The sequence below is a fragment of the Coffea arabica genome, chromosome 8e, assembly GCF_036785885.1.
Source record: "Coffea arabica cultivar ET-39 chromosome 8e, Coffea Arabica ET-39 HiFi, whole genome shotgun sequence".
Taxonomy (NCBI): Eukaryota; Viridiplantae; Streptophyta; class Magnoliopsida; order Gentianales; family Rubiaceae; genus Coffea; species Coffea arabica.
The window spans coordinates 49190977-49216542 of NC_092324.1; the positions used below are offsets into that span (position 1 = coordinate 49190977).

General features: G+C 37.0%; 5 protein-coding genes across 6 annotated transcripts; 4 read left to right on the plus strand and 1 right to left on the minus strand.

Annotated features, from left to right (window-relative positions):
• Window positions 1-732: 732 nt before the first annotated feature.
• LOC113703939 (autophagy-related protein 8f) lies at window positions 733-4208 on the plus strand. Its single transcript, XM_027225471.2, has 6 exons — window positions 733-921; window positions 1339-1410; window positions 1512-1567; window positions 2517-2569; window positions 3539-3657; window positions 3820-4208. Exons 2-6 carry the CDS (start codon window positions 1374-1376, stop codon window positions 3921-3923), a joined length of 369 nt encoding a protein of 122 aa, XP_027081272.1. The 5' UTR covers window positions 733-921; window positions 1339-1373; the 3' UTR covers window positions 3924-4208.
• A 3034-nt stretch (window positions 4209-7242) lies between these two features.
• LOC113705039 (uncharacterized) lies at window positions 7243-8448 on the plus strand. The gene is made up of 4 exons (XM_027226903.2): window positions 7243-7407; window positions 7506-7659; window positions 7780-7838; window positions 8006-8448. Exons 1-4 carry the CDS (start codon window positions 7288-7290, stop codon window positions 8159-8161), a joined length of 489 nt encoding a protein of 162 aa, XP_027082704.2. The 5' UTR covers window positions 7243-7287; the 3' UTR covers window positions 8162-8448.
• Window positions 8449-9588: 1140 nt separating this feature from the next.
• On the minus strand, window positions 9589-14574 carry LOC113703056 (uncharacterized). 2 transcript variants are annotated; one of them, XM_027224270.2, is made up of 5 exons: window positions 14184-14570; window positions 12332-12409; window positions 12142-12226; window positions 11359-11447; window positions 9589-9946 (listed from the first exon to the last, which is right to left on the minus strand). In XM_027224270.2, exons 1-5 carry the CDS (start codon window positions 14490-14492, stop codon window positions 9803-9805), a joined length of 705 nt encoding a protein of 234 aa, XP_027080071.1. In that variant the 5' UTR covers window positions 14493-14570; the 3' UTR covers window positions 9589-9802. The 2 variants fall into 2 exon arrangements, with proteins under 2 accessions (XP_027080071.1, XP_027080072.1); XM_027224271.2 differs by lacking the exon at window positions 9589-9946 and adding an exon at window positions 10131-10529 and having other exon boundaries at window positions 14184-14574.
• Window positions 14575-15979: 1405 nt separating this feature from the next.
• On the plus strand, window positions 15980-18783 carry LOC140012984 (L-lactate dehydrogenase B-like). Its single transcript, XM_072061810.1, has 2 exons — window positions 15980-16779; window positions 18099-18783. The coding sequence occupies exons 1-2, from the start codon at window positions 16171-16173 to the stop codon at window positions 18549-18551; spliced, it is 1062 nt and encodes a 353-aa protein (XP_071917911.1). The 5' UTR covers window positions 15980-16170; the 3' UTR covers window positions 18552-18783.
• A 4190-nt stretch (window positions 18784-22973) lies between these two features.
• Window positions 22974-24725, plus strand: LOC113703550 (L-lactate dehydrogenase B). The gene is made up of 2 exons (XM_027224949.2): window positions 22974-23794; window positions 24043-24725. The coding sequence occupies exons 1-2, from the start codon at window positions 23186-23188 to the stop codon at window positions 24493-24495; spliced, it is 1062 nt and encodes a 353-aa protein (XP_027080750.1). The 5' UTR covers window positions 22974-23185; the 3' UTR covers window positions 24496-24725.
• The last annotated feature ends 841 nt before the right edge of the window (window positions 24726-25566 follow it).

Consider the following 25566-nt stretch of genomic DNA (forward strand, 5'->3'; position numbering starts at 1 on the left):
CTCTCAAAAGATCCTACTTACCATTCATTATGTAGAGTAGAGTTCACATTAGAGGTGATTATGTGAACGAAGAAACAAATTAGCACTTAGTATATCTAAACTGCTGTAGATTATTGACGTATCAAAGTTAATTTGAAAGTTCAAAAAAAGACGACAAAATTCGTTTTCATCAACTATTACTTCTTTGATGTGTGTATGCCTATACTCTATACACACACACTAGAGGATGTTGGTCTCTTGCTAGATGAAACCTAAAAGTCAATCCATTTACTATTTTAATTCCCTAGGCGTGAGCTTAGTATTATTATTATTATTTTCCATTGAGAATTTAGCCTCGATGAAGATTCCTCTTTTGTTTCGATTTTTTTATTTTGGCTGTCTAATCAATTTGGTTGGAATTGACTGGAGGCTAAACGCCATGTACGGTTGAATCCTCCGACAAATAACGAGGGCTAGAATCCAAATTCTTGAATTATATAAGTCATTAGACACTTTAAGCTTTTTCTAATATATCTTTAATCAGTTTCTATCGTATTATAAATTGCAATTTTGGCTGAGATTGAAAAATTAAAGAAAAGTTGAATATTCTAATGATCTATTGGGCTGTCCAGCCCATTTGAAAGTCCAAGATGCAGAAGACTACCAACTCTTGTGCATGGCAGCGATCACAAGCAAAGTACTTGGACCAAAGAGTCGGAAAACCAATAAAAAATATGGGCTCCTCAATAATTTATAGTTCTACAGTAGAATACTCCAATATAGTTCCAATAATAAAGCAAAAGCAAGCTCATCATTCACTCAACCTTGATCAGTTTCCTTATTTTCTTCCGCCAGAATTCTATCATCTCTTCCCTTTCTTTCTATCTGTCTTCATCATCGTTTTTTTGGTAATATATCTTCATCATCGCTGTGCACAAAAAGGTACGTTCTTTGGAGCAGTGTTGCCTTACACGTGTTTGTCAAGAATTTTTCTTTTGCTATACACGTTGACTTTTTAGTGCTCGATCGTATTCTTGCTTTCTCAGTTTTGATGGGTTTCTTTGCTTGATTCTGTTTATTGTACTGAATTCTTGGTGGGCTTTTTCAAATCCAATTATCCATGTGGGTGGTTGCTGGAGTTGAATTTTATACGTTGTATGATTCCCTAATTGTTACTTGAAACAGAGAATAAAAAGATGATATTTTTGTTTTAGCACGAAATTATGGCAGATGATAGGAATTCATGATAATCAAGATTCAGTATATTATTCGGAGATGGCTTTTTTTTTAAGAATTTTTCTCATTTGTTTTTATCAAGAAACTGAAATTCATGCACCTGCTCATGTATATTAATGTCAGGATACTGGTTTAAGGACTTGTAAGTTCGGGTGGAAATGGCAAAGAGTTCATTCAAGCAAGAACATGATTTTGGTTTGTTCCGGCCTTTCTATATTCCTTGAGTTTTATTGGGAAGTTTCCAACATATTGAACTCTTTGAAATTTCTGAATCTGTTTACGTCTATTGTTTTCAGAGAAGAGGCGTGCTGAGGCTGCCAGGATTAGGGAGAAATATCCAGATAGAATACCGGTGAGGTTGAAGTAATTGCGTGGGGATGAATTGTAGTGGCTGGTTAACTACTGTTTGGACTCTTGACAACTGAAAATTCAGTTAGGAATATAGCGTCTCTAGATGATTTTTAATCTGATTATTGAGCTTTTGCTTCAGAACTAATCGCTATTCATGTAGACTGAGAGAGGTCTTTAGCATGCTAATTTTCTATCAGACTGCCTGTCATTGTTCATCTTGTTCTCGACGACTGCATTTTTTCAATCTTCAAATGAAAGAAACGGGTTTCTTTACTCAAGGAAAAACTAGGAGAAACTAAAGTGGTGAAGCTTTGGAAGGACAAGTAGGTTTGAGGTTATTTGTTAGTGCTTGTTTCCTAGGCATAGAAACAATTCAAATTAAGTAAGGAAGTGCTTTCTGTTAAACTTGGATGAAAGAATCTGACAATTTAATGTTTCCAAAATTATTTTCTACACACGTTGCTAGTCAAGTGGCAATTTAACTGGAGAAAGGTCATTTCATATGCACTTTGGTTCTATGAAAAGTGTTATTAGCTGCTTGTGCCTCTTCCTTCTCATGCCAGGCAATTCTCAGCTGATGATTTGAGTTGCGAATGTTGCTTTCGCAATTAACATATAAGTAGACATCAACAATCAGGGGATTTAGTGGAATTAGGTCAGAGTTTTAAGTCTAACATATTACTTTTTGAGGCTTATAGTTATCTGTGAGTTGAGAATAGTTAACCAATCATTACATTTACTTTACTAAGTATCACACTTGAAAGATTAACGTCTTTGCCGAAAATAGTGGCTGTACAAGTTACAGATTGATCTTGTAGGTTCTTTCATCTGAGTTCCTGCATAAGCCATGTGTATGTTTGATTTCTTTTTTCCAGGATGCTGCTGCTGTCACCTGCATTGGTAGGATACAAATTTATAATTCTTTGTCAAACTCTTGTCTCTTTTTATAGGTTATTGTGGAAAAGGCAGAGAAAAGTGATATTCCCGGCATCGATAAGAAAAAGTATGTTCTTTCTCTGCATCTCTGCTTTCCCCGTGCCTTTACTGCATCTGTGTTATATATAGCATATTCTACTAGTGTTGATTGTAAGCCTGCTTTGATGCTTCCAATTAGATAAACTTTTTGAAATAGTTTGATACTTGATCCAGAATGGTTAGTAATATAGATAACCTTGATATACTGCAACCAAAACGATGAATGCTTGGTCAAGGAGTGATGAAAATTCCAAATAGGAAATATTCCACTGTGTTGTCTGTATTAAGTTTGACTGGTTTTGGCTCTTATCTCTACAATCATTCATTTTGGAAGAGAAGGTGAAGGAACTTCTTAATGTTTTAAGAATGAATATTGTCCTGAAATACTAGCTCTGACAGGGAGTGGTGTTTGTCTTTGCCTTCATCACTGTTGTAGCAAAAAATGTAACCAGTTGGCTTCTTTTTTGTTCTTTACCTTAGTATTTTTTTATGTTGCCAGTCATCTCCACACCCCAACCCACCACTCAAAAAAAAAAAAAAAGATAAGGAAAATTTTCTGGTGTGGTTAGTTGAAGATTTATCTTGATTTAAGCAATTTCTGTGCAAAGCTGAAGTTACTAATTAATTGTTGAAAACTGAACTTCAAGTCTTTTCTAAATTTGTTTAATATTTTTGGTGATTTTTTTCATTTGATGCCATATACTCTTCATTGTGGAGTTCTTAATAATAGTGCAAACATTAGTTGCAGCAAATTTATGCATGTCTGTTTAGGGTGCTAACTTGATGCAATTATAGTCCTTTTCTTTGTGAAATTCTGCAATGGACTTGAAATTATTTTAAAAAAGGCATTACTCAAAATTAATCTGTTATTATACTCTTGAGTCTTCATTTTCCTTGTAATTATTTTGCAAACTTACCAATATGTGTAGGTATAGAACTTGATTACCTTATTGGGAAAGAGATCCTAAATTTCAGTTTTCTGATTGGATCACTGCAGGTACCTAGTTCCGGCTGACTTGACTGTAGGGCAGTTTGTCTATGTAATCCGCAAAAGGATCAAGCTGAGTGCAGAGAAAGCGATTTTTATTTTTGTCGACAATGTCCTGCCACCAACAGGTAGCTCTTAATCTCACGTGTTTGTTTTATCTACACCACCCCCCCCCCTTCTCCCCAAACACAAAACAACCAAAAACACAAAATGATCATAACTGATGATATATGGTGATTTGGACTTGAAGCTGCTTGAAACATTTGCCCTTTGTATGATGCTTGTTGCAGGGGGAATTATGTCAGCCATATATGATGAGAAGAAGGATGAAGATGGCTTCCTTTATGTTACTTACAGTGGAGAGAATACATTTGGAAGCAAGATCCTGCTTTAGCCACCAACAGACGTTCTCTCATAATTTCTTAAACCATTCGCCATCTTGCTCCCACTATAATACTGTGGCAATCACTTGATTATCGTGCCCATCGTTCGTTAAAGATGCAGTAACCATGCATCAGTGTATAGCTTTCTCTGTACAGTTCTTGAATGCTTCCAACAGCATCCCTGCCTGCTGGAACATAACTTGAAATCTTCAATAATTATTTGGATCACGCACTCAATTTGACTGTGTGAGGAACTGGGAAGTATGATCAAGCTTATAGTCCTGATTTTATCCTTATAGCTGGTTCTTGCCTCTTGGTTATGCTTTTGGGTCCCCAGTAATCGCTCCCTTGCAGACCTCTTCTTTCCACATCGGGGAGCCTCCGAAGCATTAATAATAATAATAGTTCAATGACACTGGCATTCGAAAATTAGTGTTGTCTATAAATTCAACTGCCAAAACTATGTCGAATTAACCTTTGTTTGCATGAGAATATTATTTGCATTGACTTAAAATTGTTCTGCATATTAGGCTTTTGCAGAGGTTAACAAAGCTTGCAATGAACAAATCTCTTTTCTTTATCAACTTACTAGTTATTACCCTAATAGGAGAAGCACCAGAGCAGTGTATTTCATAGTTCATGCCCAATACGAAAAGTAGTTTTTTTTTTTCCCTCTTTGGGGGGTACAAAAAGTATGTTAGTGGGCATAAATAAGCTCTTTTCATTGATGTTAAAACTAATAACCAAACAATTACAGGATGTACTTAAGATGACAGAATAATAAATGTGTGGAATAAACTGAAGTAGACAATATACAGAACAGGGATCACAAACAAAAGCTTCATTTCTTCTCTGTTGAGAATTTCCATTGATTGCTAACGTGCAGCTGTAGCAAGCCTACCACTCTTGCACCAGGTAAGTCTATCCAAGGGTCCAAGCCAATTCATCTTCTGTCAGTTTTAAGTGTCAAAGCCTGACTATCTTAGACATTTAAATGAATTGAGGATTGATCCAAAAGCACAGGCTACAGAGTTTCCTTAATATAAAAGATTGGAATGCAAAATTAGAGTTAATTAGTGAAGACATCAGGTATTATAGAGTGACATTAAATGATGCATTCTATAATGATCAAAATAGTTCCATTCTCCACCTAACTCCAGTTATTAAAGAAAAAAAATGATGATGAGATGAGATAAAAACCAAATTCAGTGTATGAAGCAAAGTTTGATGAATAAACCGTACTAACATTGATGAATTCTGGCATCATTATCCCTTCTCCTTGCGAATGGGGGGACCTAAATCTGTTCCCTTCAGCTATAATAATCCTGCCTAAACATACAAATACAAACCAAAAACAGAAGAGGAAAAGAAGACAGAAAACTCAAATGGACCTGGATCATGAGTCATGACAAAGATTTTCTCTTGAAGAATAAGACGATGGTCAGCAGCAATGGTACCCCAGTTTGGTTTTTATGTGGCAACATATATATTTTCACATGGGAGTGGCACATGGATCAACTGCCACTTGGCGTGCATCCTGAATACTTTGATTTGATGCATGTACGATGGGGTTTTGCTGTCTTGGCCTGATGGTGCAATTGCCGGTTTGGCCATGTAAACTTGTCTCCCATTTCTTTTTCTCTCTTTCGGGGCCCTTATTCCCTATTTTCCCATACCCATAGGTCCCCGCTGTTTGAAGCCTCCACGGCCGTATTGAGTACTACTTGCTCGTATCATTATGGTGAAGTATAAATTTGAGTACCACAATATTTGATTTGACAATACCTCATTTATGATTCACATGCTACATTAATCTAGTATTCCTCTTCGATTATCATCTCATCGGGCTCTTTTCTATGATCAAAATCATACTAGTGAAATATTTCAGAAGAATTAAGCTCCGCCCTTACTAAAGTTTATGCAGAGGCAACGGAACTTCAAGAATTCAAGCAGCATCTCTACTGTCAGCTGCTATTAGGCAACTGTAAATTTTGAAACTGTTTTGCCATTAGGATGCTGCTTATTTTGAGTTCTTCATCATTGTAACAAACAGAAATAATAAATGAAGATTATCTTTTCCAAATTTTTTTAAAAGTAAAGTAGCTTAGGAAGAGGGAACGGTTTTTGGATAAAAGGAAGGACTGAAAATTCTTGTGTTGGGCTTGTCATAAGAATTGGTTGTGGTCTTTGTTCTTTGTCAGGGCTTATCATAAGATTATCTTTTCCTGACAAAGAACTTCCCTCGAAACATTTTCATACTTGAACAACTAGATTCTGAATTTTAGAACCTTATTTTCTTCTGGAAAATGACAGAACCCTGAAAATTCTAGCAAACCAACACATATGCTTATCTTAAGAAGCTGCCTGCTCTACATTCTACAATTCTTCCTTCTTGTCAAGATTTTCGCTTTCTGTGGGCTAACACACGGTTTCCAAATGTGTTGGCATGAGTTCTTTACCAAATTGCAGTCTTTCTTGGAGAGAGCAGGATCATCAACATCGATCAAGGACATGCTGTTATGTCATTTCTCTATCCAAGTATTCCAATTTGCACCTAATTCATTTAATGGATTCACCCACATTTGAGAGAATGATACGAAAACTATGTTGGAGAAGGCAGAACGAGCAAGATGCCATATATCTAAATCATGCCTTAATACAAGGACACTAGGATAGGTCAGGATATCTGCAAAGACACATGGAGAGTCCTAGCTCTGCTCTTTTTAACTGTTTACTGTTAGTAGTTCTTGCTGTTTTTCTAGTTTCTACCGTTTTAGCATAACAAAGCAGGTGGTATGAGGAGGATTATGCAGGAGATGCATCTGAACCCTAGCTCTGATACGATAGATCATCAATTTATACTTCTCTATCAGATGAAATCAACCATTTAAAACTGTTCCATGGTTTTACCTCGAAAATAGTCTAAAAGGAAGGGGAAAACAAGAAAGAAAGAAAGTTCCATAAGTTGCACTGCATGGAGGGTTGTAAAAAAGAATTACATGAAGGAAAGAAGAGGCTCTTTCTCCCTCCGTGTGACCCGTTTTTATACTCTATACGCACCATGCATTTACGTCTCTCATTTTTAGTCTGTGATTGGGCCCGCATTTTGATTAAAGAGTGGAAGAGGGGACAATGGGAGGCTGCCAATAGCTTCAATTTGTTTTCCATGTTCAGCATCTTAAACACCTGCATGTTATCCTACAACAAACCCTTCATCTTTACCAGAACCTGCATTTATTGCTCCACTTCCTTCACTATACATATATAACTTGGAGTTGCAACATGGAAATCCCATATATCAAATTAAAGTTTGCATCCGATAAACCTACTCCTCCTCTGTCTGATAAACCTTCAAAATATTGCATCTCTGATAATATGTCTCTATTCCTTCTTCTTCTTCTTCTTCTTTGTCTTTCTCTGCATGCATGCGGTGCCAGACCTTTTGGAGTTGTTGATATAGAAAGAATTGTTACAGGGCTTCAGCTTCCTCACAAGGTCAGTATCAGTTTTCTACTAACTTGGACGCTTTTTATGCACTTGACACATATCTTAGCTTTTACAGTTTTTAAGGAGAGTTTCTTCTTTCTCCACAGAATATTGAGCCTTCGAGAGCTGAAGGTCTAAAAGTCCAAGAACCATCGGGGGCTAGAATTGACAAAAGACTGAGTCTACCCGATTGGGGTGGTGCAAACACAATCCAGGAGAAGAATTCTCAGACAGTAGGGAAAGAAAATGAAGATGATAAAGGTTGGCTTTTTTCCTTTTCCCCACGAGGAAAATAATCTTCTATCTCTTCAGTTTTTCAGGAGAAACTTTCCATTTTGCCAATGATACTGTGTTACTAACATATGCTGGCATGATTTGTAGGATATAGTGTTCTGCTACCATCACCTCAAAAGGATCTCCATGAGACATCAGAATTGGAGGTAAACCTCTTAAGGTCTTTTATTGCATGCACTAGCTACTTATTTTTACGCTCGCACTTCTATGCATGCATGAAGCACGTGTAAGGATTATGAAAGAAAAAACACGAAATGTTCAACTGCAATAGGTGCCCCATGAAAATAACCATCACCATGGATGCTGTTTGTAGGATCAGGAGAGGAGAGCTCGATCGATAATGGAATCACCAACAGCCAAAGCAGAGGAGACTGTGGATTCTATGGAAAATGACAAGGGGGAGGACATAGTGGTCATGGATTATGCACAGCCCCATCGCAAACCACCCATCCATAACAGAAGACCCTAAAACAAAATCAATCTCTCTTCACTCAATAATTTTCTTCTGTTTTGACCTTTCTTATTTTTCTTATTCCCTCTCCTCGGGGATAAAATATGTCGGTTGCACCCGAGGAAAAGTGGAGTAACGTAGCCTTAGAAGCCTCTCATGGTTTTTATGAATTATTTGCTGTATAACCTACGAATATGGGTATAGCAATCCACAGGTAGTTTCGGAAAACGTCAACTCAAATATTATTTTAGTTTATATCTATGAGTCACTACAGAAATATACCTAATAGCAGGATGCTTCTTAAATATGTGCATACGTCCTTTTAGTCTTTTACATTTATCTGTTGGTTTCCCTCTTGAATGGGGGAAACAGTTTCTAAGTGTTAGTTTGTGCACATTCCGTTGATTGTCCCAATGATAGGAGCAACAGGTCATGCACTGCAGTACTCAATTGTTTATCCCATTCGCAAACAGTGAGGAGAAGACCCCAAATAATGGAGGAAAATATTGAAACAGCCAAGTTGATGAACAACCTATAATACATGTGGACACCCTTAGCAAATGTTCCTAGAAATAGGTTTTAACCAGCGTGAAGGCCATGGCAAAACAGATAACCTACTAGAAGTGGATCCAAAAAGATCTGCTGTCTCTGACCTGAATTCCTACTTGAAGAGAGGTGGATTAGTTCTACCAATAAAATATAGGAATTTCCAACTCGATGAATAATTTGAGTTTGCGAATGCCACAATTGGAAACAATTCTTCAGGTTCTGAAAAAATTGTGTGGCTTTTACGGTATAGCTCCGTAGCTCTATACTCTTTGCCCTACCTTGGGCTTTGAGAAGCTTAATTCAGTATAACCTGAAAATTCTCTAGGATTCTGAATGTTGGCCTAAATCATTAAACCCTCTCCATTTAGGGCGTGCAATCGGCTTAGGTTTGATGTTAAAACCGTATCAACAGTTCTGCCATACTTCTTTCCTTGCGGGCAATGTACTACTCACACAGAAATTAAAAGACGAGAGAAAAAGAAGTTGTAGAATTGAATTAACGCATGCACTTGGTTAAAGAGAGGAAGATCGGAGTCTTGAGGCCCCTCTTCAGAACGTCACCACCATTTTCTCAAGAATTTCTTCACGAAAAACCCGCCAGGTTCTACAAGAGCATTCTGCCGATTCAGGCACAAATCAGCGAGGAAACAGTGACTGAAACTGCATGTTAATAGCTTGATTTGATGCCCAATTTCACCAGTTACATGGAAGAAGGTCGTGCTAATTCTAGGCGCCATTGCCAAGTTTGCTTGCGAGCCTAATTGTTATTTGACCGACAATGTGGTCTACGCAAAATTTACACCGCAACTCATGTTCTTTTGACGGACAAGAAATCAACTCCAACAAGTACAAAGAGAGAGACAATAGTGACAGGCCTAGTGCCCATCGCAATGAGGTAAAGAAAACCCAAGCTTACTTCTGGTCATTATTCTTAAATAAGATGAATGAGATACATGAAGCAAACAGGTTTCTGACATCAAGCACCTGAAAACTGAACAAGAGCAGCAGTCCATGATGTCAGCATGGGCAAGGGTACGGATATCAACTTGAGAAATGTCCCAGCAAAAAGCTACCTTTAGCCAAGTAGAAGAATTTAGCAAGTAAAACAATTTAAGTACTGCTACAGTTCACGATAAATGGCTTCACAAACTTGATGAATTCAGTGGTTCTCGCTCCAAGTTTTAGATCAACCTCACCGCCACCCAACCAGAAGAAATCAGGATTGAGCTTTACAATTGCTTCATCCAAAATCACCTGGGAAGATATTATGTTTTACCATCAGTGTGATACTGTCATGATACATAAAATAATAACATGTCTCTCGCACATACGGCAAGCAAACGTGATCATCATTGTACTTTTGCTCTGTGACCACATATAGCTTACACAAACGTGAAAGACGAATAAGGAGGTGCTGCATATTGGGACCTCTGGTTCCTTTTGGGGGACTTAAACTTCACTAAATAGGGATAAGAACTTTATGGTAATGGACAATGTTAATCATGATCTCAAATTTTAAAACCTATACATCTCTAAATAAGAATCCACCTGGCACAACAAGAGGATGAAAACTAGAGCAAAATTCAAAAGTACGTTCGCTTAGGATCATGCAATCTCAATTATAGTTCTAGCAAAAAAACCCCTGTTTAGCTAAAAGAACATTGTTACAGACTCAGTCCATCTATGAATCACCATATGTCACATTGAGCTGTTAATTATACATTACATATCCCTACAAGAAGTTGTGCCACTAGAGAATCACATTCATCATTGGAGGATTCTGTTCAACATCTTCACAGTTCAAATGCTCCCGAAACAAAGATGCTGAATTTAGATCCTAAACAACGTAGACAGCGGCCCAAGAGTTGCACATTATTAACACTTAATTCATCTAATGCAACGATCAATTGAAGATGACTAGCATAAGACAACACACGAATTGAGAACCAAAACAAAAGAGCTGCAAAATAATAGGAATGCAACTGAATTATATGTGCATATCAGATCATAAGTAGCTGTATGTTTAAAGTTCCACTGCAATTTCTCCATAGCACAGCAGCATAACTAATGATTCACAGCAGATACAATTTCAAGCTGACCTTTGGGAGATAAAATTTTGACAGGTATGATATGTTAGGACAGCAAGCAACACAACAGCTGGCATAATGAATGGCAGAACTCAATTTATGACAAGAATAAAATTCACACCTAATATCGACATTTTCCATCTATAAGCAGGAGCATGGGGGACCTTTGTGCAAGTATCTTATACAGCCAATCATAGGCTATAACAGGATAGACAGAGGAACATGACCTCAATTGTCAAAGGTTAGGGCCCAATTTGTTCAAGCTGCACCAAACAGCAAGAATACCGTGGTGCTTCCTATAGATTGATAATAAGCAAGTGGATGAATAAGAGGATAGCCACAAGCTCCGAAATGTTTTGCCACATTTATGACTACAACTTATTCTAACTAAATCGTTCATAATTTTGATGTAAATGTTAATTTGTATTTTTTTCATGTTCTCTCATGAAAATAAAAAATACCTGCTTCTGGATATAATTGCAATTAATGTAGACCAAGAAAATTTTCATGCCAGATTCGAGATAACACACCCAGAACTCATCAATAACAAGAATTTTGATTCACAAAATTTCTGATTACCGGGATGTCTGTTTTCATGCCAATACATGTCACGGCATTGTGTTCATAACCAGTCAACTTGACTGATGTCTCCTCAGGAGCAAGTCTCACTGCACAAGATATGCCAAACATTAACATCAGGAGGACTAATTTTCCCAATCTACACAATAGTCAGCTTAAGGACCAGTCTCAGCCACTGATTCCCCGACCAAAAAAAAAAAAAAAAGAAAAAAGAAAAGGACTGGAAACTAGCATTACCATTATGCATTTGAAAGATCTTTTAAGTCGTAACACTTTCAGGTAGAAGCAAACATAATAGTCCAATTACGCCGCTCATGACAATCAACTAAATAGCTTAAAGCAAGGATGCAAACTCATAAAATAACTATCTATGAAATGTATTAACAGCGATGATTTAGAAAACAAAGTAACTAACTCAAAAGGATGATACAAAGGAAAAGAATGTCACAACTCATTGTTATGACATGCATTCCAAGCACAAATCATAAATTCAATTGTAGGTCGTGTATGAATCAATATCAGTTGAATTATGACAATGCCTACAACTACTGTAACCAAGCTTGGAGTGAAACCTGCAGCTTCTCCTCACAGCAAAACTTCAAAAAGTTCAATGAGCTTACTATAATTCTGACCAGTAGAAAGTTTAATTGCATCTCAACTTGAGACAAGCAAAAGTGTGCAGGCAATTCCAAGAAATATCATCAAAAACAAGTCTACACAATGATTATGAAATGTCAGTAACAAATACAGGAAGCTGCTTAAACTTGTCATCTGCCAACTTACTATTAAATTTCTTTTTGGCTATCTGACCATTGTTGAGTGCATATAGAAAATTCTTCACAGCCTCAGCACTAAACCGAGCAGTATACTGCAATCAAATGTGCAAAGTCACTCTTATCCATATTCAGCTGTCTTCTGCATTTGTGTGGCACAATATGATAATGGAGAAACTAGTAATAAGTTATAAAACTACCTGCACAACAACAACATAATACTTTGAATAGTTGCGATCACTACAGTCGGTCACATTTGATGGGGCTTGAGTGTTTACCTGTGCCATGTAGAAAGACTGTGTCAGAAAGAGACTTCAGGGCCTAATCTCAAAAAATGCAGGTATATACGTGGAAAAAAAAAAGTCTGATGCTCCAATGGTCAAGCACATCGTCATGGTCATTATCAATCAGCAAACCTAGGAAGTGTTCTACTTAAATTGAATGCTCAACATACAAAGTGAGGCCTGGTGGAAAACTTTGTTGCTTTGGTACATCTAAGCTCAGACTCAGTAACATAAAGTACAACATTAAATTCTTTATCAGTGTATAAATACTGGTATGGATAGGGAAGCAGTTGTTTTTGAAGGACAGTCTTGAAATGGGAGGTTGAGATGGCTGTCACCACTTTTTTGGGGTGTGATATTATCAGGTTTTGCGCAATTTTTGCTTCTGGAGGGACTCCACTCTGCTCTTGGCACATTATTTGGAATATCGAAGGAGATGATAATTAACTTTCTGGTTGGTGTAGCATTGAAAATGACTAAATGTGAAAAAAGAGTCAGTCAGTAAACACAAGGAGATTTGATCAATAACTTATCTAACACATCATGGAGAGAGATGAACTGTTTGGAGTGTCAGAATTAACAGTGTAAAGATAGAAGGGACTCGAAAAAACTCAATCAACTAGACACCTTTATGCTTCATAACCTATATCTATCTTGATATTCTTTTACTTCTGAATTGTCAGGAACACAATCACATATGACTCACAGAGAAGAGAAACAAAAGGAAAAGGATGAATGGGACTGAAGCTGAAGGCAGGCATGTGGCACTGATTTTAGTCCAACAGCAAGCCACCAAAAAAAAAAATCGACAGACAACAAGATAATTACCAAAAACTCCAGAAAAATAACATGAAGCGAGAAGCTTCAGAAGAAGCTACAGAAGTTGAGTTTTATAGGAAACTAATTAGCGATGATTCTCAAATATGATTTTCTCCTATTGGAATAATGAGTTGTGCTTAGTTATCAGCTAGAATGTAATTAATTAGTTTCAAAACCGTTTTCTTTAGTCACTATGATGTAGCAATACTTTCACAACTTCTAAAAGGATCACAATTTCTTAAAACCTATTATGAATAGTTTGCATTTGCCCAACATTTTTACACTTTTACATTTTTATCTGGTTCTTTTTTTTTTTAATAGTTATTTCAGCTAAACTGATCCTTGGGAATAAATTTGTCTCAAAGAGACATCTATCACACTCGTGGATGCCAGTTACCAATAATTTATTTGCCATGAAATGAGAGCCACTCTGTACTGAGGCATTCTTCTGTCATTCACTTAGGGTGAAAGATGAACAAAGCTACTTGATACTTGAATCAAGCACGATTCAAGGAGCGAGCTTTCAAGATTGGTTCGTTAGCTAACCAAACCTCATCTCATGTTTGTTAACTTTTTAAGCACGCCTCTATAAGCATAAAACCTGAAATTAACTTTTAAATTATCTATTCAAAGCTCGCCTTGATATGAAAGCTCACTTGAGCTCGAGTAGAATGACAATGATCCTAGCTCGAATACAACTTTAAGCTCATTCTGAAGCTTTTGCCTCCATTGTCCTCGTTCACAAGCCTACAATTCCCTCGTCCTACAATCATTCATTTAAAAATTGAATCTTTCGGTTATTATTACTTCACCTAGTTACTTCAGTAAGGCCAGAACAAGCATAAATAATTATTATTAGACATAAAGGCAATGCAGCTAGCACGGAAGAGTAGAACAAAAAAGGAAATTTGTAATTGAAAATCGAAGATGTGAAAGAACACCGTAATACCAAGACAATGCTTTTGCAGAGATGGTGAATAGAAGCGGCGCCAAGGACGTCGCGGCGGGCGTCGAAGGTCCAATCGTAGTAATAATCGGAGGAAACGCGTTTGAAAATGAAGTCATTAACGCCGTTAGAGCGAAGGATGGCGGAGAGTCGGGCTTCGGTGGCGGTGGCGACGGCGGAGCTGGCGTCTTCGGAAGCAGGGGAGAGAGAAGGGGAGCTGGACAAGTGGCCGTGCAGGAGAGAGAGTTCGAGGTTTGTTACTCGTTGGAGGATCCGGGTTTGGACTTTCTCTAGATCCGCTAACGCCTCCATGGGTCCGACTCAGCTGCTGTGTCCTTTGGTTGGTTCATATATTAGAGCGAATCGGGTGAGCTGCGAATTTTGGGAATAAGAATAGAAAAAGTGCGCATTATTGGAAAAGAATTTTGGGAATAAGAATAAAAAAATTTCCTCTTGTGTGCATTATTGGAAAAGTCTTTGGTGAGTATATAGATTTCAATTGCGTCTCATTTTCTGTTTTTCATTTTAGGAATTTAAAAAGAATATTGAATCATTTGGTATCTTTGATTTTTACAACTTGGTTATACTAACAATTAGTAGTATAAAGCAAAAAAAAGAAAAAAAAAGAACTACTATGTTTGAAGTCTGCTCCTATCAAGGTGTAGTTTCTTTTTCTTTTTCCCTTTTTTTTTATGCATTGATAATTGATTTCTGGCCAATAGAGATGATTACCAAGAAACTAGAGAAACCATGTGTCTGGACAAACAAGATTTAAAGTAAAATAATTTATTTCATAAACTTCGATCATCTTTTTATCTTTTCAATCATTTTTTTATCTCACATATATTACGTCACAAAAAATGCTATAGTAATTATCTGAAATAAATCATTCAAATAAACTCTTATCCAAACAAACTTGGCCAATTTCTACTTTTCAGAGAAGAAAATGAGGCATTGATAAAGCAGGTTATCAGATCTAGAAGCATAAGAAAGTTACCAAATCGTCAAATGTTTGAATTCTGACGAGACGCGATGCATTAGTGTTGGTGGATTGCACCGCAGCTTATCCCATCTAGAAGCATAAGAAAACTACCAAAGCACTGTGGTTCCCCCGAATCGTCAAATGTTTGCGTTCGACGCAATGATTTTGTCGAATCTCGACAAAGGGGCTAGGAATAGAATCCAGGAGTAAAATCTAGTATTCTTTTTTTTTTTTTTTGCCCTTTTGGGTTCAAAATATAAAATCTAGAATTCACCAACCAACATTTATTTCTTTGCCTTTTCGATTAGTTACCTCTCTATTTTGTTCAATTTGTGTGGACGCGTTGTGTAATTTCGCATGCTATGAATATGTTATTTTGATTGCATTTGTCTTAAAAAATGAACTGATGGTTGGAGCATTGTTGCCATCTTTGATGAAGAGATTACTTTTTGGTTTTTTTTATCAATGAGATTTCCTTTATTTTAAAAGTTTAATAAATTTAAAAAAAAAACTTCACTTTAAACTCAATTGGGTTAATTATGTCAAATTTCAAAATTAATTTCAATGCAACTCACTCAAATTTTGTTTTGTTAAGAGACTTGTTTGAGACAATATGTATTGTTGAGGGCCTAAAATAGTGTAATGGAAATAGTTTAGGGGTCGGAGAATAGTTTCCCCAAACGAAAATGAACGTCAATGATCAGCTAACAGCCTGCCACTAGTCTACTGCCAGGTGGCATAAATTTGCTTGGCCCTGTACCTGATCACTCCTCCCTCCAAATGTGAAGTCTCCAGGAAACCGTTGACCATTGAAAAAGCCAAGATGCCCAACTTTCCACTCTCCTCTCCTTCTCCACGCCCTCATCCCCCACTTTCCCATTTGTCCTCTGTCTTTTCCCCTTCTCCAATCCAGGCCTTGCCATAAATAACTGCAAAATCCGCCATTGCCACCACTACCAACATCTCCCCTCCCAAACAACCTTTGTATTTTCAATCCATAACACACCAATGAAAAAGATGGAGTCATCTTCCACATTAGGCCCGGGTGGCCTGGACATCTCCAGAGCCTTCTTCAAACCCATTCTCAACTCTGCCCCACCTTCACCCACCAAACGCCACACCAAAATCTCTGTTATTGGGGCTGGAAACGTTGGCATGGCCATTGCACAAACCATCCTCACCCAAGACCTTGTTGATGAGCTAGCCCTTGTCGACGCCAAGCCCGAAAAACTCCGCGGAGAAATGCTCGATCTCCAACACGCAGCTGCTTTCTTGCCAAGAACCAAAATCCATGCTTCCGTGGACTACTCAATAACTGCCGGGTCGGATCTTTGCATTGTCACAGCGGGTGCGCGGCAGATCCCCGGTGAGAGTAGGCTGAATCTTATACAGAGGAATTTAGCTCTCTTCAAGCTTATTATTCCTCCGTTAGCCAAGTATTCTCCGGATTGTATACTCTTGATCGTTTCAAATCCTGTGGATGTTTTGACCTACGTGGCTTGGAAGCTTTCTGGGTTTCCGCCTAATCGCGTTATTGGATCGGGTACGAACTTGGATTCGTCTAGGTTCCGATTTCTGCTGGCAGATCATCTCGATGTCAATGCTCAGGATGTGCAGGCAAGTTTAGTTCCGCTACTATTACTATTTAGTTCATTAACATCTGACGTCTTGTAAGTTTTTTTTTTTTGCCCCAGCTCCCCCGGGGGGGGGGGGGGGGGTGGGGGGTGGGGGGAGCTATTTTTGCTCTCAGCATTTTGCTTCTTTTGGTTTTACACTTTTTCATTGTTAAAACTTTGAATGATTAGGCTCGAGAAGAATTTGAACTTTACCTGATGACAGCTATATGATAATAATTGACGGTGGGGTCCTAACAAGAGTGTCATGGACTGTTTTCTATTTCAATCATATAGCATATTATTTAGTTCTAAATCGCGCTGCAATTAGCGGGGAAAATCTAAGGCCTAATTATTCTGCACAAACAAGTGTTTTATGTTCCATCTTCTGTGATGAAGTCAAAGGATTTTTATGGTACATTGCGTGTGATAAGTCAAAGGATCACTGCCTGCCCTATCGGCTATCGGGTAGCTTTAGTGCCTGATGGCTTGGAAAGAAGGCTGCTCATCTCAACTTTGTCCTCCAATAGCTTTAGCCTGACTGGAGGCGCAATTTCTAAAGCGACACTTTTGGACTATTTTAGTTCTTTCTTCCCATTGGTGAAAGATTTAGTATTGAAGTGGCAACTTGCAGATGGTGATTTTCATATGCATAGGAGAAAGAAAAGAAAATTGGTGGGGTAGATTTCAGTGCAATTCTTTTCTAATTAACCCCTAACATTGCAGGTTGGATACATAGAAGCTATCTAAATCCCGAAATGTAATAGGGATATCCAAAAGTTAGAACAGGAACAAGAATTTTAAAACAATAAGCGTGTATTTAATAAAACTGAAGTCTGAAATTTGAATTCATTAAGTTATTGAATTAAATATTAAATCTAATACATTTGAGTGCATATCACATTCATCAGTGATAAGTGAATAGATTATCACTTAATTTTGGGAGCAATTTTTGTTTAGAAAATTCAGTTCCACTTAATTCATTCAGATGTTAAATTTTTCGTTATCAAACGGTCTGAATATATTAAGATTTGAATCCATTAAATTTAAGTATTGAATTGGATTATCAAACAGGAGCTAAGTTGTATGAACTGTTGGTTTTGGTTTTTTTTTTTGGGGGGTGGCGTGTGCATTCATGGCTGGTAGGTTGCAGTTAAGCTATTAATTTGTTTCAAGCCATTTGGTTCTATAAAATTGCCAAGTTTATTTTAACCATTGTTCTCAAATTTTGATTGCAGTCCTTTTGCGTAACTTTCCATAACGCTGTCATAAATTGCTAATATATGTATTTGATTTTTCTTGTATGAAAACTACGGTCAATAGGCATACATGGTTGGGGAGCATGGAGACAGTTCAGTGGCGCTGTGGTCTAGCATTAGCGTGGGAGGAGTGCCAGTGCTTAGCTTTCTAGAAAGGCAGAAAATTGCATACGAGAAGGAAACTCTTGAGAACATTCGGAAAGAAGTTGTGGAGAGTGCCTATGAAGTAATAAATCTCAAGGGTTACACTTCCTGGGCAATTGGCTATTCAGCGGCTAACCTGGCTCGATCCCTCCTGAGGGATCAGAGAAAGATTCATCCTGTCTCTGTTCTTGCAACAGGCCTCTATGGAATTGATGGTGGAGATGTTTTTCTGAGCTTGCCTGCTCAACTTGGTCGGAGTGGCGTCATGGGTGTGGCAAATGTGGAGTTGACGGATTGGGAAGCACAGCAACTCAGGAATGCTGCTTCTACTATTTTGGAGGTGCAGAGGCAATTGGAAATCGAGGACCATTGATTCAAACCTCCAAGTCAATTGGCATTTGGTTCTTGAGATCAGATTCTGTATGGGGAAATTTTTGGGCTTTTCAAGTTGCTTGCTAGGTTTCCTAACCTTCCTAGTTTCTAGGTTCTCTCTTTGATGAGATAGTAGTATGTTGTAATATTTCTTCTTTTTGTTCTGTTAATGAATGTCAAACAGTTCGCGAAATTTATCTGAAACATCTCTACCAGCTGCAAATTTAGCATGATTCTCAGTGTTGATTATGAAACCAATTTAAAATTAATGCTTAAAGCTGAATATATAAAGAGGGACATGATTATTGCAGTAGAATAACTAATAGCTATGATAGTTTTCTTTCAAATTGAAACTGGAGACTTCTAAGGTTGCCTGTGTTTGTTTGTTTGTTTGTTTTTGGCTGAGACCCGACCTTACATGTATCTGTTGTCATTTAAGTAAAACAAGAGAAATCTGAAAATTTGACCCAATTAACAACGTGAGTAAAATGTGAGAATGCTGATGAAGGACATTATTGTAATATGGCCAAACCTCAAGGTTGAATTTATAATTTGGTCAAACATCAAGGAAGATAAATGGGAAAATGACATGTTTCATCCTTCACATTTCGTAAATGTATTCTTTTCGTCTCTCACATTTAAAACGAAACAAATTGATCCTTCACATTTAAAAACCCAAGCTTTTACATCCTAGAAATAAACTCTCAGTTGTGAATCAAACCAACCCGGTTACAAATTTTGGGGATAGAATTGGTAGATCACTCGCAAAAACATATTTCCAACAAATAAATTAAAGCAATTAAACAATCTTAATTAAAACCCATTTGTTTCTTCAAAAGAACGAAATAGTGCTAAAACTCTCAAGCACTAAACCCTTAGACATATTCCTCAGTTTTGTTGCACTAAGGGTTTAGTGCTTGAGAGCTTTAGCACTATTTCGTTCTTTTGAAGAAACAAATGGGTTTTAATTAAGATTTTTTAATTGTTTTAATTTATTTGTTGGAAATATGTTTTTGCGAGTGATCTATCAATTCTATCCCCAAAATTTGTAATCGGGTTGTTAGATGGTTTGATTCACAACTGAGAGTTTATTTCTAGGATGTAAAAGCTTGGGTTTTTAAATGTGAATGACCAATTTGTTTCGTTTTAAATGTGAGGGATGAAAAGAATATTTTTACGAAATATGTGGGATGAAACATGTCATTTTCTCAAGATAAATATAACTCATTCTTATACTTTTAAATTTTTTTAACAACAAAGAGATGGTAAGTTCCCAAATTCTAAACCAAATCAAAACAAGATTATTGCAACTTACCCAAAAAAAAGGGCACCATTATGAATTCGGAACTTTTTATACCCCATAAAATGACAAATTGAAAGGGAAAATACAATTTATTTTGGAAGAAGACATAGAATAATAACTTTTTAAGACTTTTTAAAAAATAAAATAGAAAAATGTAAATAATAAATTCAATAAAAATAAAAAAACAAGCAAATCATATATGATGTTCTAGTTCGCTTAATTAAATGAATTGTATGTGCTTGGTTTACTAGGTTTATTTTTAGAAAAAAAGGTTGTATATGTCATTTAGCATGTGAATCCCCTTAAACATAGCTTTTCAAAATATGAAATAATTAATGCATTTATTAAATAAGTTGTTTTTTGTCCATATTAATGGGTGCCCAAAAAATCCCTTTTATTATATGTATGATTTATTTGAGGTCTAATGATTTCTTTTTATATATTTTCTTCATTTTATCACCTTTTGCGTGCATATATTATTCGATTGTATTTCTTTTTAGATATAATAAAAGAAAAATGAATCGCTTGATGTCGTTGATTTTTAAGGTTTGATTATACCTCAATTTAATATAAAGCTGTACATTTCTATCCTGGAGGCTTAAACTTCATATGAATTAATAGAGTAGCATGTTACTTTGGATCAATTAATGCATTAATTTTTTTAAAAAAAATAATTTTTAGATTAAATTGCGCAATTTGTCACTAGAGTTTCTTGTTTTGGTTCACTAATTGAGTTACTACAAGTGTAAGTTTTTTAATAGTGATGTGACGTATATCTACTGTTTTGTTCGTAGAACGATCATTTTAGATGAATTAAAATTTCAAAGGGATTAAAGTGGAGAATTTTAAATAATAAAATGACTATTTGTCATTTACTTTATTTTTTTTAATGAATATTACAATCATTTCCATCATTAAACTAGAATGCAAAATGAAATCTAAATTGACAAAGCAGAAAAGAGCAAGAACAGAGTTTCAAATGAAATTATAACATGATAACCCCGTTAAGATCCATCGACTTATAGCCTTTTTTGCATTCAACCATGTATACTTTACAATATTGTAGTGTTCGACTTTGAAAAGTTGAATCACCAGCTCTTGGGCTGGTGGCCACCACCAAGCCTTTATGGCTTTGGTGGGGTGGGAGGCAACTCTTGTGGCTCTACTTCAAATCTAGACGGGTGCATAGTGCACCCGTCTGGTCCGGTGGTGGTTCTGTCCCCATTGGTCCCCATAGGCTCAGTTGAACCTCCCCCTAGATAGAGTAGGAGTAGGAGTAAGAGTAGAGATGACAATCGAAAAAAAAAAAAAGACTTTGAAAAGTTGACTTATCCCAAAAAAAAAAAAAAGACTTTGAAAAGTTGATATTGAGAAGCAACAAAAAAAACTTTAGAGTTGGAAAGAAAACGGAAGCTACGTTCAAATCTTTCTGGTTCTGCGTTCAAATCTTTTACTTTTCACGAGAACGTCGAGAAGACGATGGGAAACCCAAGAGGTGGAAATTTTTAGTCCTTAAAAGGAGGGCAATAGCATACCGCGGCTGCTGTAACAATGGGCTGTCTTGACTCTTGAGTCTCCTAAGAAACAGCTGGAGTTTTTTTTTTCAATGCTTAATTAGCTCATGAAGAATGTTACCAAAATCTTTTTTTTTTTTTCTGTTTTCTTTTTGAGGGAAAGTATGCTATCCAATTCGAGACATTCTGACTCAAAAGTTGCACGGGGAAAAAAAAAATTGTTTCGTGGCCAACAGAAATGCTTACCAAGAAAAAGAAACTAGGGAAACTTCTTTGGTTTATGGTTTGCTTTTCGTGCATTGTACTTTTTAGAGAAGAAAATAGAGGGGGCTAATAAAGCAACTTATCATATCCAGAAGCAGAAGAAAATATAAGAAACAGCCAACGCGGTGGGTTGCCGGATTTGTCAATGTACGGCTGGTTTGCGCTCCACCCAATCGTTTTCTCGGATCCACACAAGAAATAGCCAACGGGACGTGCATTAAATTTTTTTTTTTTGCATGCTATGAGTACGTCATTTTGGGTGCATTTTCCCTTAAAAGAATGAGCTAAAAGTTGGGGGCTTTTTTTTTTTTTTTGGGGATAACCCAAAACATGCTCAATTCAAGCATCAAGCCATTTTGGATCGAGTCGACGCACCAAATCTGAGGAATATTCCGTGATCTCACACAAACGCACCCCAAACGAGTCACGAGGGTTCCAATTCAGGGTAAAATTCAAATTCAAAATTAACGGAGTCCTAAGAGTTCGCTTATCACTGAACTATCCTGTGGGACAAAAATGTTTGATAATACAATCTCTTTTAGTCCAAAAATATAAGAAATAAAAAGTCCATAAAACAATATACTTACAATTAAAAGACTCAATGAGATATGTACATGTTGTCATCTAATTTTCACATGCATTGTTTAATTCAAGAATAAATACAAATGTTTAGTTGCTAAAAAAACAATAGTGGTCACCCAGTTTATTTTCATGGTGATGAAATAGGGAAAAAGGATTGCACCTCGATCGATTATGCTAGAAAAGTAAAGTGATAAGCATTTCCCTTAAACTCATTGGGATAGTTGAGATTTTATCATATATATATATATATATATATATATATATATATACACACACATTTTGTCAAAATGCAAAATTAATCTCAACCGTAATTCAGAAAAGATCTCATCAAATATCGAGTCGTTTACAAATTCTTTTTGAGATCCATGGAACAAGACTTTAGTCTGTATCCTTTCCATTTGTACCTAATGAAGGGGAAAAAGAAGGGGTTTGGGGGGGAGGGAAAATAAAAAGAAATTCATCAGCTAACGTTTCAAAATCTTTCTAGCTAAAATGTGATTAAATCCTACTTACAAATCTTAGTAAAAGAGATCAGCGGGATCTTTCATGTCAAAATTCATCATTTCCTTTGTGCAAAACCACGGGAAAAGGCAAAAAAGAAAAAGAACTCCCCCCTAATGATCAATACTATTGCAATTTGATACAAGCTGCAGCTTATTGATGAGTTTTTTCATGCGCCCTTAGGTGATCATTCACTCCCTCCAATCTAGTTTCCACGAAACCGTTGACCGTTGAAAATGCCAAAATACCAACTACCAACTACCAACGAATGAACGAACCTTCTTCCAGTTTCCTTTCTTCTTAGTCTTCTTCTCCACGCCCTCAATTTCCAGTTTCATCAGTCTTTTCCCCTCCTCCAATCCAACGCCTTCCTATAAATAACTGCAACACTGCCACCCCACCACCATCTAAACCCTCTCCTCCCTCGCAAACAAAAAACTCTTTACTTCACACACACTCATATCACGCACAATGAAAAAGGCTGAATCATCTTCCACATTAGGCCCGGGTGGCCTAGACATCTCCAAAGCCTTCTTCAAACCCATTCTCAATTCCGCTCCACCTTCACCCACAAAAAGGCACACCAAAATCTCGGTCATCGGTGCTGGAAACGTCGGCATGGCCATAGCTCAAACCATCCTCACCCAAGACCTTGCCGATGAGCTAGCCCTCGTTGACGCCCAGCCCGACAAGCTCCGCGGAGAAATGCTTGACCTCCAACACGCGGCTGCTTTCTTACCAAGGACCAAAATCCATGCTTCCCTGGACTACTCAATCACGGCAGGGTCGGATCTTTGCATTGTCACAGCAGGTGCCCGGCAGATCCCGGGCGAGAGTAGGCTGAATCTTATCCAGAGGAATCTGGTCTTGTTTAAAAATATCATTCCTCCGTTGGCCAAGTATTCTCCGGATTCTATACTCCTGATCGTGTCCAATCCCGTAGATGCTTTGACCTACGTGGCCTGGAAACTTTCCGGTTTTCATCCAAATCGAGTTATTGGATCTGGAACGAACTTGGATTCTTCTAGGTTCCGGTTTTTGCTTGCTGATCATCTCGACGTCAATGCTCAGGACGTGCAGGCAAGTTTAGTTACAGTACTAGTACTAAGTTGATTAAACCTGATAGTGCAGGAATATGTTCTTTAATTGTAGTTTGCCTCTTTAACTTTTACAGTTTTGTTTATAAATTGTCAATAATCTGGCTCGAGAACGAGATCACTTTTCGGTAATGCTGTTATAAATGGCTAATATATATACATATATATATATTTATTGCATACGGTATTTGATTTACTTTTCCCTGTATATATGAAAATTATTATCACTAGGCATACATTGTTGGGGAGCATGGAGATAGTTCAGTGGCGCTTTGGTCAAGCATAACCGTGGGAGGAGTGCCGGTGCTTAGCTATTTAGACAGGCAGAAAATTGCGTACGAGAAAGAAACTCTCGAAAACATTCGGAAAGAAGTTGTGGAGAGTGCATATGAAGTAATTGATCTTAAGGGTTACACTTCTTGGGCAATTGGCTACTCAGTGGCTAACTTGGCTCGATCCCTCCTGAGGGATCAGAGAAGGATTCATCCTGTCTCGGTTCTTGCTACAGGCCTATATGGAATTGATGGTGGACATGTTTTTCTGAGCTTGCCTGCTCAACTTGGTCGGACTGGAGTCATGGGTGTGGCCAATGTGGAGTTGACGGACTATGAAGCACGGCAACTCAGGAACTCTGCTACTACGATTTTGGAGGCGCAGAGCCAATTGGATATCGAGGACCTTTAATTCAAACTTCCAAGTTAACTGGCATTTGGTTTCATGAGATCAGATTCTGCATGGGGAATTTTTTGGACTTTTCAAGTTGCTTTCTAGGTTCTCATACCACTAATCTTTATTTTCGTAATTTTTTTAGTTTCTGGTTTCTCTTTTGCGGTTTCATGAGATAGTAGTATTTGTCATATTTCTTCTTTTGGTTGTGTTGTTATTGTCAACAGTTCGGAAATTCATTCGAAATATCTCTATTCTCTACTAATTGCAAATTCAGTGTTTATTATGAAACTAAGTTAAAATTGATGCTTAAAGCTGAAGATGAGAGGGACATGATTATTATAGTGTAATAGCTAAGAAATAGTATGGTTTTTTTTAAATTTTTTTTTTTTGAAACTTGAGACTCCTAAGCTTACCCGTGTTTATTTATTTTCGGATTAATTATATTGACCTCCCTTATAGTTTTACCAAATTACAAATTAAAGCTTAAGGTTTGGCCAAATAATAATTACGTACCCTCTTGTTAGTAACGACGTTTAAACTCATGGAATAGAATCCATGAAATGACGAAAAGGCTTCTGTACAAAATACTAAACTAATGTTCAATAATAAAGGGATGAAAGAGTGCCAAGTCTGAAATAGAATATCCCTACGGACTAAGATTAAGAAAAGATGATGGAAAACTATTTTCCTCAGAAATATAAAAGTTGCTGAAATTTGTGGAGCCATCCCATTGTGGCTGATCTTTAGGGGATGAGGAAGATGAAGAAGTCACGTTAGAGCCCGGGGGTAATTTGGGGCTTTTGAAAATGTTTTAAGCTAACTTCATTAGATGTTTAACAGTCAATGATTAAAGTAGTACCAGTAGGGGTGTACTTGTTATGAAGACATTATTGTAATACGGCCAAACCTCAAGGTATAGTTTATAATTTTAGCAAACCCCAAAGAAGGTAAATGTAATTAGGATTAATCTTTACTACACGAGATTGGATAATGCCACATCATTTGAATTTGAATTTAAACATCAAATTTTGTATATGTGACGTGCATCTAGATTTACTCGTGTATACACTGGTTTATTCAATTAAT

Excerpts from the sequence above, each read along its gene's own strand:
- LOC140012984 (XM_072061810.1), top strand. The coding sequence starts at position 16,171 with ATGAAAAAGATGGAGTCATCTTCCACATTAGGCCCGGGTGGCCTGGAC. Across the intron at positions 16,780-18,098 it reads TCAATGCTCAGGATGTGCAG|GCATACATGGTTGGGGAGCA; the intron begins GCAAGTTTAGTT and ends TACGGTCAATAG.
- LOC113703550 (XM_027224949.2), top strand. The coding sequence starts at position 23,186 with ATGAAAAAGGCTGAATCATCTTCCACATTAGGCCCGGGTGGCCTAGAC. Across the intron at positions 23,795-24,042 it reads TCAATGCTCAGGACGTGCAG|GCATACATTGTTGGGGAGCA; the intron begins GCAAGTTTAGTT and ends TATTATCACTAG.
- LOC113703056 (XM_027224270.2), bottom strand. The coding sequence starts at position 14,492 with ATGGAGGCGTTAGCGGATCTAGAGAAAGTCCAAACCCGGATCCTCCAA. Across the intron at positions 12,410-14,183 it reads TCTGCAAAAGCATTGTCTTG|GTAAACACTCAAGCCCCATC; the intron begins GTATTACGGTGT and ends TACATGGCACAG. Across the intron at positions 9,947-11,358 it reads GCATGAAAACAGACATCCCG|GTGATTTTGGATGAAGCAAT; the intron begins GTAATCAGAAAT and ends ATATCTTCCCAG.
- LOC113705039 (XM_027226903.2), top strand. The coding sequence starts at position 7,288 with ATGTCTCTATTCCTTCTTCTTCTTCTTCTTCTTTGTCTTTCTCTGCAT. Across the intron at positions 7,660-7,779 it reads AGAAAATGAAGATGATAAAG|GATATAGTGTTCTGCTACCA; the intron begins GTTGGCTTTTTT and ends CATGATTTGTAG. Across the intron at positions 7,839-8,005 it reads ATGAGACATCAGAATTGGAG|GATCAGGAGAGGAGAGCTCG; the intron begins GTAAACCTCTTA and ends TGCTGTTTGTAG.
- LOC113703939 (XM_027225471.2), top strand. The coding sequence starts at position 1,374 with ATGGCAAAGAGTTCATTCAAGCAAGAACATGATTTTG. Across the intron at positions 2,570-3,538 it reads CCCGGCATCGATAAGAAAAA|GTACCTAGTTCCGGCTGACT; the intron begins GTATGTTCTTTC and ends GGATCACTGCAG. Across the intron at positions 3,658-3,819 it reads CAATGTCCTGCCACCAACAG|GGGGAATTATGTCAGCCATA; the intron begins GTAGCTCTTAAT and ends TGCTTGTTGCAG.